This window comes from Pelophylax lessonae, assembly GCF_965119305.1.
Source record: "Pelophylax lessonae genome assembly, chromosome: 1".
NCBI classification, from domain to species: domain Eukaryota; kingdom Metazoa; phylum Chordata; class Amphibia; order Anura; family Ranidae; genus Pelophylax; species Pelophylax lessonae.
This window is the reverse complement of record NC_138768.1, coordinates 81,047,654-81,060,240: the sequence shown is the minus strand read 5'-3', so window position 1 is coordinate 81,060,240 and position 12,587 is coordinate 81,047,654. Positions and strand designations below refer to the sequence as shown.

Sequence of the window (12,587 nt, the reverse complement as noted above, 5' to 3'; positions counted from 1 at the left end):
CCACTTCGCGTTGACATAAGAAATCTTTAGTATTATGACTGCCGGTCGCGTGAAAATGCAAAACGTGGCTAAATTACAGCAAAATCATGCCCCAATTTTGCTGCGTTGTGCGGCCAGCAGCTAAAACTTTCCTATCCTGAATGCGATTCTTTTGCGTTCAGGAGAGGGAGGTTGAGGGAGGTTTAACTTCCCTTAACCGCAGCAGTTTCTAAGCGATTCTAAAAGACTATATGTACAGGAACACATAGGTTTTTATGAATGCGGATGTGAGTTTAGGAGCATTGGCAAAAAAACTGCCAAAAACTCCTCAACTCAATTTTAGGAGCTGTAGTGTACATGAAGCCTAAAGCTACAAATAAAAGATTTTGCTTGGAAATAGACTTTAATTCCATTAAAGGAAGCATTAGAAATGCAGAGGCCACATTTTTGGCTTCTGAAAAAGCTTACTGACTGGCTATCTTTGGCTTCAAAATTCTAAGAAACTGACTATAACCAAGCAAAAAAAACGAAAAAGCCAGAACTCCTGATCTGCATGCTTTTTCTAGCATACCTGGCAACTGTCCCATTTTTGCAGGGACAGTCCCGGCAAATAGGACCCTGTCCTGGGTAATTTAATTTGTCCTGGCTGTCCGTAAATGCCCATTACGGGCAGCCGATGGCCGTAAAAAAAAATGGTTGTGGGCCGACATCGTAACTGCGCATGCGCCGTTCTGACGCCTGCCGGGCTTGGGAAAGCTTGCACAAGCTTGGTCGGGTGGGTGCATGCGCAATTACATAATGTCGCCACCTGGCGCCATTTTTACATCAAAGGCACTTGTTCTCAGCAGCCTCGCTGGCGCCGGCCGCCTCAGTCAGCTGCAGAGCAGAGAAGGACCGTCACCCGGAAGTGCTGCTGGACACTACTTGCCCCTTGCAGGGGATGAACATATTCTGTGGAAGGTGAGAAAGCCTTTAATTTTGAATGGGTTTGGGGGCCAATCTCTGACAAGTAGAAGCATTGAAAGGAGAAAATGTAAGAGATAGGCAGAGGCACTTCCTGGAATTAAACAACAGGGCTACAAGGACCATTGGAAACTTATTCTGCACCTACTACCCTTCATCAAAAATAAAGATAGAATTTATGAGTGCAAGGCTTCGCTTACAAGAATAATGGTATGCATTAAAACTTGGAAAAGCATATATTGAAAGACCATTTTAAATTAAAATTTCAGCCTTAAGGGAGGGCAAATGTAACCAAGTAAGTGTTTTCAATGAGCATGTGTCACTTATGATATAATTCATGATATGTGCACCTCCCTTTTCAATTTCCTTTAATTCTCTCTTTATTGAGTAGACCCTATAATCTGATGACAAGTAGGTGTAGATTAATTATGTGGAGTGGGCGGGGCTTCGGGGAAGTGGGTGTGGTAAGTAATTGATAGCTGTGCTGCAAAGTGTCCTTGGAAATTTTTTTCAAATGTTGGCAACTATGTTCTAGGCCCATGACACAGAAAGTAATGAACCATAATAGCCTGGGAGCTTGTATTTTTAGAAGAGGTCACTAATATTAGCCTCCATATTTCCTCACTACAGCTCACTATGATTAGGTATTTTTCTAGGCTGAAACGCGCCAGGCACTGCCAAGGTTTTTGCCATGGAATAAAGATTGAGTTTAAGGGCTTATTACTGTGTGCTAGACTTTCTTACTTCTCTATGTGTATTGACTGATGGGTGTCCCTCTGAGCACTGGCATGTTGCTGTTGCCATGAAGCGGCTATGGGGTTTAGCTGATTTTGTGGCTGTAGTATTTAATAAATATATTTATTTATTCGTTTTCTCACTTTACGACTTATAGAAGTTTGCTCTAAAATGCTTATTATAGTTCATTGTCCACCCAACTACTCATGGCTCTGTTCACCTCAGAAGAAGGTCAGTTCAGAGTACGGAGGTAGTAGGATTGCAGAGAACTTACCGAAATTGTACACTCCGGCGAATTATGGCCACTGACATAAAGTCTCCACGCCCATACTCATTTTCACCACAGTAGAGTAGTAAGCCATCATCACCTTGAGCCTAACACCAAATACAAACATTTAACATAATAATTAGACTAGAAAATACCTCAATAGACTACTGTACATAAAAAAACGACGTATGCAGAATGAAAAGTCTTTCATAAACAGAAAACACAGCCTCCTGTTGTGGCCCAGTTATTAAAGAGAATGTAGAGTCTTATCAGCATTGTTTGGTTAAAGCGGTGTTCCGCCCCCCCCCCCCCCCCTCCAAAAACCAAAAGTCAGCAGCTACACATACTGTAGCTGCTGACATTAAATATTAGGACACTTACCTGTCCTGGAGTCCAGCGATGTCGGCACCGCAACTGATGTTTCCATCGGCTGACGGATGCTGCCGCCGCCATTGCTGCTAAGGGAACCCAGTATTGAAGCCTTGAGGCTTCATATCCGGGTCCCTACTGCTCATGCGCGAAGTCCGCTGTGCTCTCTTACTGGCCTAGAAGCAGAGGGAGGAGGAGGGGGCCAAACTTCTGACGTACCTCGCTGGGGCGAGGTCCGATGGAAGTGGGGACAGGGTATCTAACCAAACCTTGTTTTCTACCTTATCCTTTACTTTTTTTTCACCATTGGAGCCTCTTCTGCTCTTCTTTGCTCCATAACCCATCTTTATTAAAACCCTCTTGGGGAACACCCTATGAGAGACAAGCAAGTAGAAGTTTTTCAAACAAAAAAACGATTCCATTTAAAATCACAACCGTTAAGGACGCAGTGAGGTGGTGCAAAGTAAACCATTAAGCCCACCTCTGAGGTGTTGTGAGATACAGCATTGCCTTCTTATAACAAATGGTATCTATGTGTCTTTGCTTCCAGCACAAAACCCAAAAGCAAAGAGCTAAGTCTATTATTAAGGGTAAGTGAGTGGAGTCATGCAAATTATTATTTTTTGCCCCTGTATATTTCGAACCGCTGTATAGAAAATGTAAGAATACTTTTACCATACGTGCTGAACCTGCCTGTGAGCTGGGAATCTCATTCTCTGAGGTTAATCACCTAGAACTGCAGGATGTCTGCAGGTGATTCTACAGAGAACTGTGAAGAGACATCTAATAATTTGGCCTTCTTTTGAAAATGTTGGTTACTTGACAGTCTGAAGTCAAAATTCCCAATCTTTAAAATGGTTTTAGGTCAGCAATTGAATAGATTGGCAGAACATCAACACAACAATCAGGCACATTGCATTTTCTCTCATGACAGATTCCCTTTAAAAAATACATGGCCATCCTGACAATCCTGGCTACCCAGTTCAGCCCGAGGAAACATATTTTGACCTGTACTGTTTAAAGAAGACTTTATTGCGATATGTAATAAATATTATTAGCTGGAGTCAAACCACTTACTCTGAATTCCACAGTAATCTGAAATGTCTGGTATGAATTTTTCAGTGGTTCAAAGGTCATGTACGAATGGCCATAAAATTGAGGATATTGTACATTAATATCTAAAAAGAAGAACAATTCAGTTAGAAACAATGCATACATTTGAAAAATGTTTACCAAAATAAAATAAAAAACTGACCAAATGGGTACTCATAAATACTGTGGAGCGCCATATCAACCTTAGAGAATCCAAAATTCATATTTAACAAATGCTTTACAACAGAAAAAAAATACACTTAAAGGACTTAGAGGGTCCCTCCTTCATCAGGTGTTTGTATACTGGAATAATAACATATTCTACTACACTAGAACTCACTTCTACTTTGTGGTCCAGCTGGGTCTATTAGGCTGCCTCGGTGGGGAAGGGGGGGTCGAGCGTCGCCCAATAACACAGAACACCGATTTTGTGCCTACACAACAGCCACTGTCATATGAACTCCTGCCTCCTGGACCGGCTCCTATGATAGACAGCACACTGGTGATGTCTATCATAGGAGGCAGGACTTCGTATGACAGCGGCCACGCCAGATAAGCGCCAGATCCCTGCTCTGTGATCCAATACCCATGCCCTGATCACCCTGTATTGATCTGCCACTGGTGAGGCTGCATTGATCTGGCACTGGTGAGGCGCCATTGATCAGGCACTGGTGAGGCTGCATTGATCAGGCACTGGAGAGGCTGCATTGATCAGGCACTGGAGAGGCTGCATTGATCTGGCACTGGTGAGACTGTATTGATCTGGCACTGGAGAGGCTGCATTGATCAGGCACTGGAGAGGCTGCATTGATCTGGCACTGGTGAGACTGTATTGATCTGGCACTGGTGAGGCTGCATTGATCTGGCACTGGTGAGGCTGTATTGATCCGGCAGGCATTGGTGAGGCTGCATTGATCTGGCACTGGTGAGGCTGCATTGATCTGCCAATGGTGAGACTGCATTGATGGGGCACTGGTGAGGCTGCATTGATGGGTACTGATCATGCTGCATTGATGGGGTACTGGTGTGGCTGCATTGATCTGGCACTGGCGAGGTTGCATTATTTGGGCACTGATGAGGCTGCACTAATGGGCACTGGTGAGGCTGCATTGATGGGCACTAATGAAGCTTAATTGATGGGCACTGGTGAGGCTGCATTGATGGGCACTGGTGAGCATAATACACTCGTCAAATGTGCTTTAAAATATAAGGTTTTCCCTTGTGTAAACAAGAAAATAAGGAGGAGGGGCAAGCGCTGGTGTGGGACCCAAGAAGAGGAGGATCCGGACCACTCAGCGCAAAACCACTACACAAAGCAGGTAAGTATAATATGCTTATTTTTTTTAATTTAAAAAAAATAAGCTTAACAATCACTTTAATTAGAGTGGAGTGGAGCTTTAATGAAAAATGAGACTGTTGATGTACATTGTGACATGTCAGGAATTTATTCGTGCACACTCATGAAGGGTCCACATTAATATTTAGAATCTTTCATGACACTTGACATTTATTTTTGGAGAATGGTCTATTATGTCTCATTTTTAGAAATAATATAATATGTTCTTTGTTTTCCTTTGTTTTAAAGTGCACATGATTATAGCCTCACCCTAAACTCTGAAAAGTTTGCAAATTGTACATATGAGCACCATCAATAGTTATATCATATCTTTGAAGCTGCAATAGCACATTGAGCATTGATCACACAGAAAACGCCATAGGGAAGGTCATTTGTGTGTTTTCTACATTCATCCAGTTCTGTGTTAGAGGACATTGATTAGTTCATGTGCACATGACACATGAGGTAGCTCGGAGAATTCAGTGTTGCAGGGTTGGACTGAGATTTAAAAGACACCCTGGAATTCTATGGGCTTGTACAGGGGGCTTTTAAAAGACACATTTGAGATGCATTTTAGCTGACCCCCCTTAAGCTGCAAAGGCAGCAGACTGGGGTGTACATGCCATAGCTGTGAAGAACAAACATTATCCCCTCAAAAGCGACCCATTCAAGCAAATGAGGCTGAGACACAACCGCCCCGCATGGTGTTGCGCCATTCACAGGGATAAAACAGGTGGTGAGGAGGCAACATATCAACTGCTCCCCGTCTGTCAAATGCCTCGCAAAAGCTTTCTGACCGCAGTTAGAATTATATTATAATGCAGGCTCACAGCGGGTGTGGGGCCTTGTGTGAAAACATAATCACTATGTTAATTGATGTTTTATAAAACTTTGAGCAGGTTATTATTTTTATTATTATTATTATACAGGATTTAGATAGTGCCAACAGTTTACGCAGCGCTTTACAATAGAAAAGGGAGACAATACAGTTACAATACAATAAAGTACAAAAGGGTAAGGCCATTTTCACACGAACGATTAGATATCAGCTTTTAGCTGCGGAGGGAGGAACTTATTTTGTGCACTTAAAGCGGAGTTCCACTTCCACCCAAAAGTGGAACTTCCGCTCATTTGCTTCCTCCCCCCCCTCCGGTGCCACATTTGGCACCTTTCAGGGGGGAGGGGGGAACGGCTACCCTTCCCCACTTCTGGGAGACAGCGCCGCGGCCCCCTCGTAAGTCTTGAATTTTACATTTATTTTATCAGTAAACTCACCTTATATACTGAAATTGACTATTTCACCGCAACCGAGTGGAACAGTCTATTTCACTATATAATCAGTTTGTCACTGAGCAGTGCGGGGATGTACCAAGATGGACGTCACCACCTTCTGGCCGCAGGTTTCTCGCTATATTTACTAGAATACAATAATAATACAAATGTAATACTGTGATTTTTTCTATAAGGTCAGTTTACTGCTAAAATAAATGTAAAATTGAAGACTTGCGTGGGTGTAAGAAGAAGTCCGCCGCTGCTTCATGTTCTGTCACATTAGGAAAGCTATTGGTACGCTTAGCGGCCATGTTGGAACGCATGCCGCATGCGCAGTAAGTTGTTCTAGTCCGTATGTCACTTCCAGTAGCAGAATCTGATAGGTAGCGTTATTCTGACAGAACACTGGCACGTCCCTGGATTGGAAGGGTGATATCTTGGTCATCTCTGCAGCATGATAGCCCCAGCAACTTTGCACAAAGTAACATAAATAATAAAATAAAATGTAAAACCTTTTTAAAGCCCCCATTCCCTCTTGCTCATGCGTAATTGCAAACATGCACGTTGGTCCCGCACATATACGTAAACAGTGACAAACCTGCATTTTGTTTTGAGTCGGGGCCAGGGATGGGGTTGAAGGGGGCCCCATCAGGTAGGCTGTACGGGGCTCCATCATTTCTAACAGCAGCCCTGTTGCAAGGAGTGTTGGAATTTCAAAATACCAAACCATGCTTTTACCAGCGGCACAACAACCGCCCGTGTGAAAGGGGCCTTAAGAGGGCCCTGCTCAGCAGAGCCTACAACCTAATAGGGTGCTGCGGCTGATGGTAAAAAAGGTTGTCAATGTGGGGAATGAGCTGATGGAAGTGATAAAAGATTAGTTGGAGGTGTGATAGGCTTCCCCCGAAGAGATGAGTTTTCAGGGATTGCCGGTCAGGTTAAATTCTCCTTTTTCTTTCCCATATGAACACAGCCTAAGGCTGGCTATACAATGGGGGCTGATCAAAAAAACGAAATGGATTCCCCCATGCACACAAGCGACATGGATGGAGGAATCCACACCACTGCGCTATTGTATATTCTGACACCGGGACTCTTCTTTTGTGAGAATACATTGATCAGAGTTGCAGCTGATTGGCTGAAAATGTTCAACAAGCTAGTTTGTGAAAAGTCGATCATTAGATTAGTGAGAAGTAAAAACTCAAAGTCCAGTTGCAGAAATAGAATTTAACGTTAAAGTTTACAACAAGCCCAGTGGGAAGGCGCCCGACCGGCAACACTCATAGGATGAAACAGCGATGTGTAGCAGAGCAGGTCTCATATGTGCCAACAGCGTCTGCCTTGAGGGACCTAATGTGGCCTGGCTGGTCAAAAAAAGGGGAGGCTTCTAGGAAGCATGGTGTATCCCTATCTTTGTCCTATTCATCTGGAATCTCTCCCTACTGCTATTCACTGTCCCTGACAGATGGGTAACCTGTCCCTACACTACTCACTCGCAAAACGCGCATTAAGCCCAGGAGCCAGGGTCTTAAATAAACTTTGCCTGATCCAAAATGGCCACCAGAGTCACATGGGGTGAAAACATACAATTGGATGGCTTCCCCAGTGACCTGGGAAAGCATGGAAACCAAAGAGAACCATGTTCCTCTTGGCTTCCTCTCCCTCTGCAAGCAATGCTGCTGTGGTTGAGCGTCACTTGCAGTGCAGAAAGTAGACTTCACCTTCCTACAGATTTACTTCTCATGCTCTCAAATGGGAGTGGCTATAGATGGATGGTATCTGAAGAACCGGCCAAATTTCACTGCATCCATGGCTAGCTGAAGGGTTATTTTAGCCCTCCATTCACACTGGTGTGATTTGTGGTGCTTCTGCAATCACGCTACAATGCATGACTATCAAAATCACATTATTCTTCAAGGTGGCCATTCACACCTAAGCAACATACTGCCGTACAACTTCTAAAAAAGTGCAGGTGCATTGTAGTGCAATTTTAGCCCCATGGACTTCAATTAAAATACAATAAACATGAATGTACATGTGTTTTAGTGATTTTTTTATGCATAACAAACAGTCTCCTCCTTCTCGCAAACTACTACTTCTGCTCTAACCAGGCTGCAGAGAGACGGAAATGGAGAGACCATGCTGGAAGCTGGAGAGCCAATGCTGTGCGTGAAAGGACATCGCTCTACGATCCCAAGGACAATAATTATGAAGAAGGTTGCAAGCAGGAGAGGGCATAAAATGTCAATGCCCATGCAGTCTTTATCGATTGGGATGCCTGGCCAGCCTGAAAACACATGAAAAAGATGCAAAAGCAAGCTAGCAAAAGGCATGAATCTGCAGAAGCACCAGTGTGATGGGGGCTTATTTCTTTTGTAATTCCCTGTGAAATATTACAAAGTAATAGTTTTACTAGATGCTAAATATCACACACAACACAAACACACACATACACAAACACACACAAACACACCCACACAAACACACCCACACAAACAAACACACACAAACACACCCACACAAACAAACACACACAAACAAACACACACAAACAAACATACACACAAACAAACATACACACAAACACACACACATAAACAAACACACCCAAACAAACAAACACACACACAAACACACCCACACAAACAAAAACACACACAAACACACACACACATAAACAAACACACCCAAACAAACAAACAAACACACACACACACATAAACAAACACACACACAAACACACCCAAACAAACAAACATAAACAAACACACCCAAACAAACAAACACACACAAACAAACAAACACACACACAAACACACCCACACAAACAAACACACACACACAAACACACACACACAAACAAACACACACACACATAAACAAACACACCCAAACAAAGAAACACACATAAACAAACACACCCAAACAAACAACCAAACACACACAAACACACCCACACAAACATACACACACACAAACATACACACAAACACACCCAAACAAACAAAAAAACACACACACACACACAAATACACCCACACACACACAGAAACAAACACACCCAAACAAACAAACACACACACACAAATACACCCACACAAACACACACACAAACAAACACACACACACAAAACTTTTTATTCTGCTTTCTCCCTCCTTCGTTTCTATTTCCTGAATGTTTGCCAGAATCCATCTATAAAGAGACTGTGATTTCTGCTTGTTTTTCATCTGTTTAAGCTATTTGATCCATTCCAGCAGATGGTGAAATTATTTTATTAAGTACCTTTACATATGAATTCTTTGGCTACAAAAAAACAATATGTTCTAAAGAAAAAACAACATTACAAATCATTTATTGTTAAAGTGGTATTAAATTTAAAACCAAATGTATAATATTGCAGCTTACCAATCATTAGATCTGGTGGCTTCATTAGTTTTCTTTTTTAGTTTTATTTCCCCTCTATTTTCAGCTGGTCATCTGGCCAGTAACACACCTCCTGCATTAGAGAGAGCACCCAATAGTAAATGGAAACTCCAAGCTGATGTATTGATGATCAAATACAAAAGTCACAGCTCTACAGACAGGGAACAGCGTTGATGTGTTTCACGCTGACATCAATCGGTTAAGTGAATGTCTGCGTGAAACGCGTCAATGCTGTTCCCTGTCTGTGGAGCTGCGCTGTTTGTATTTTTAATGGATTATTAATAAATCGGCTTGGAGTTTCCATACCAATGAGTGTCACCATCCATCTTCTTATACACAAATAATGTATTCCTATTAAATGTATTTGGTTAATACACGTTCTGATAGTATTCAATATGTGATTATTTTTGACATGCCTCTATTTTATTTTGCCATAATTATAATTAGACCAAGTTGCCTGGCAAAAGTAACAACAAACAGGAATAGGATAAACCTTAAAACAGTCATGTGAATTCAAGCCAAACTGCATCAAAATGTATCAGTTTTTTAGATAGATGATGGAAGAATTAAAGGGTAATTCCACTTTCATGAAAAAATATAGCAAAAAATAATATAGCATATACAATTGCTACACAGGCGGCAATTGTGGCAGGGCAGCAGCTATAAGCTAGGCGACGTACTGGTACATCGTCTGGCACATGCGCACAGGCGTGCACCCTGGGGCGCGCAGTGGCGCTATCCCGTGACGGCACTATCCCGAGCGTCTGCAGTATCATGTGATCGCTATGACCTATCATAGTGATTACATGATTATGAATGGCTCTCTGTTTGCTCTTTCTGTGTAGTGGCTGAGGTGGTAAAGGATGGTTTGGATAACCCTTCCATTCATGACTGCTTGCTTACTATTGTGATGCTGTGATCGGCCCAGTGAGTTTTTTGCAATTTATATAGTAAATAATAAAAACCCAGTGGTGATTAAAAACCACCAAAAGAAAGCTCTATCAGTGTGAAAAAATTATATACATTTTAATTTGCATAGAGTGTGGAATTACCGAGCAATTGGCAGTTAAAGTAGCGCAGTGCTAAATAGCAAAAAATACTCTGGTTATTAACGTGGTAAAAGCTTCCGGAGGTCAAGTGGTTAAGCACCCTATGAAATAAGAATTTTGGTGAGATACTCCACAAGAGATAAATACTTCCAAGGGTCCTTTCACAGGGACTTTGCTAAGCGGGGATCAATCCGCCGATCCCCGCTGAGCAGGTGGATGACAGCTCTGTCTCAGCTTACTTTGCAGAGACAGACCTGTGAGATCCCCGCTCTCCTCTATGGAAGATTGGATGACAATGGACCGCCTGCCCGTTTTAATCCAATCCTATCCAATCTGATCCTCCAGACAGATGGAAAATAGAGTTTCCATCCATCTGGATTTCACGGACAGGATCAGATCGGATAGCAGCAGGTGTCAGCAGCAGTGGCGACACGTCCATTGGGGCGCAGGGGTGCCGCCCCCCCCCCCATCCATGCATCTGGCCCCCTAATCTACATGCAGGACACCGGATGCATGGATTCCAATGGGGTTTTTTTTTTTTTTTTTTTTTTGAAGCACATGATTAGAGCCAGAGGCTCTAATAGGCTTCAAAAAAGGGTGGGCTCTGGGAGCAGAGCACTGTGCCCTGAGCCCAACCAGTTGTGTAACTGAATGAATATTCGCTATTGTCACACAGATTTTCCTCCTGGCCAATCAGGAAGCAGGTCCTGAGACCCGTTTCCCGTTTGGCCCAAAGGAAAAGCCATCCTATTAGCAAAGGAGGAGGGAGGAGATGCAGGGGAAGCCCAACGTCTGACGTAATTTCCGTTGGTTGGAACGCACGCTGAGGCAGTGGCCACCACGAGATTTCACAAGCCGAACTTGCTGTTTTTCACTTGTAAGTCTACAGATTTTTAATGTTTTAATAAAGTAAACTGTTTTACACTATGGAGATCTCTCTTTCAATTCCATGAAATCTTTCATTGGGGGGGCCATATGGATAAGGATTCTTTGCATTTGAACATCTGTGAGTCAAGATAAACATATCCAGCCCTACCAGGAAGAAGTATAAGAGACCACATTATCTTCTTGGTGCTTTTATAGCACCAGATGCCATTTTTTTCATAGCTCCAGTGAGTGGGGACACAAGAGGGGAGCACCGAGTGATTCCCCAATATTTGGATTTCAAGCACTGGCACTTATGATATATTAAAGTGGAGTTCCACCCAATTTTGACACTTTGCTCCATCGATTACATTAAAACATCCTGAAAAAGAATTGGATAATTAATTTTTTTTTTGTTTCACTTACCTGATTTTTTCTGAAAATTAACTTACCTTCCTTCCACTTCCTCTTCCTGCGGCCGCAGCCCCCAATGTCACTTCCTCCTTTGCATTGACTCCTGGGAGATGAGCGTCATCAATCCCAGGAGTCAATGCGCCTGCAACGGTGTCCCTCGTCACTTCCAGCGCAGACGCGTCATTCCCTGCTGAATCAATTAGAACAGCTGGGCATGTGCAGAACCATCTGCGGGATGACGCGCCTGCCCCGGAAGTGATGAGCAGGCCATTCTGGGACTCCGACATCACGGAAGAGGACACCGAAGAGGACGCTCTGGCTTCAGCTGCCCACACCTGAGATGGCAGCGCTGGACAAGAAATTTTCAAGGCAAGTTTTTCTTCTTAAAGGTAAGCTAAACAGGGGACAGTTCAGAGGCTATCGTTGCTTAACCACTTGCCGTCTGCCTACGGTAATAGTACTGCGGCAAAGTGGCTCGTTATCGTCTGACGACGTAGATCTACGTCATCAGACACTCCCCTTTCTCGGCGGCCGCCGGAGGCTCGCTCCCGCTGTATTCAGTTAAAGCGGGAGTCGGGCCAGGGGAGGAGCAGCGGCGATCGCCGCTGCTCTTCCCCGATCGTCGGGGATCTAGTGTGGAGATCCGCCCGCTTGTGTAAACACAAGCGGGCAGATCTCCTAAGTGACAGGCAGGGTCAGATTGCAGGGTTCAGCATAGCTGAACCCTGGATCTGTCCTTGTGTCACTCGGTCACCTCCCCCCACACACGTCAGTAAGCACCAGGCATACATTAACCCCTCCCTCTCCAATAAAATTAACCCC

At 43.5% G+C, this 12,587-nt stretch overlaps 1 protein-coding gene across 2 annotated transcripts in view; it reads right to left on the bottom strand.

Annotated features, from left to right (window-relative positions):
• Positions 1 to 12,587, bottom strand: part of EGFLAM (EGF like, fibronectin type III and laminin G domains) — a 305,415-nt gene that overhangs the window by 53,319 nt on the left and 239,509 nt on the right. For both annotated transcript variants that reach the window (XM_082264828.1, XM_082264829.1), the window contains exons 10-11: positions 3,392 to 3,492; positions 1,952 to 2,052 (exon numbers count right to left, since the gene is read on the bottom strand). In XM_082264828.1, coding sequence (XP_082120954.1) covers positions 1,952 to 2,052; positions 3,392 to 3,492 — 202 coding nt within the window. The remainder of the gene's footprint in view (positions 1 to 1,951; positions 2,053 to 3,391; positions 3,493 to 12,587) is intronic.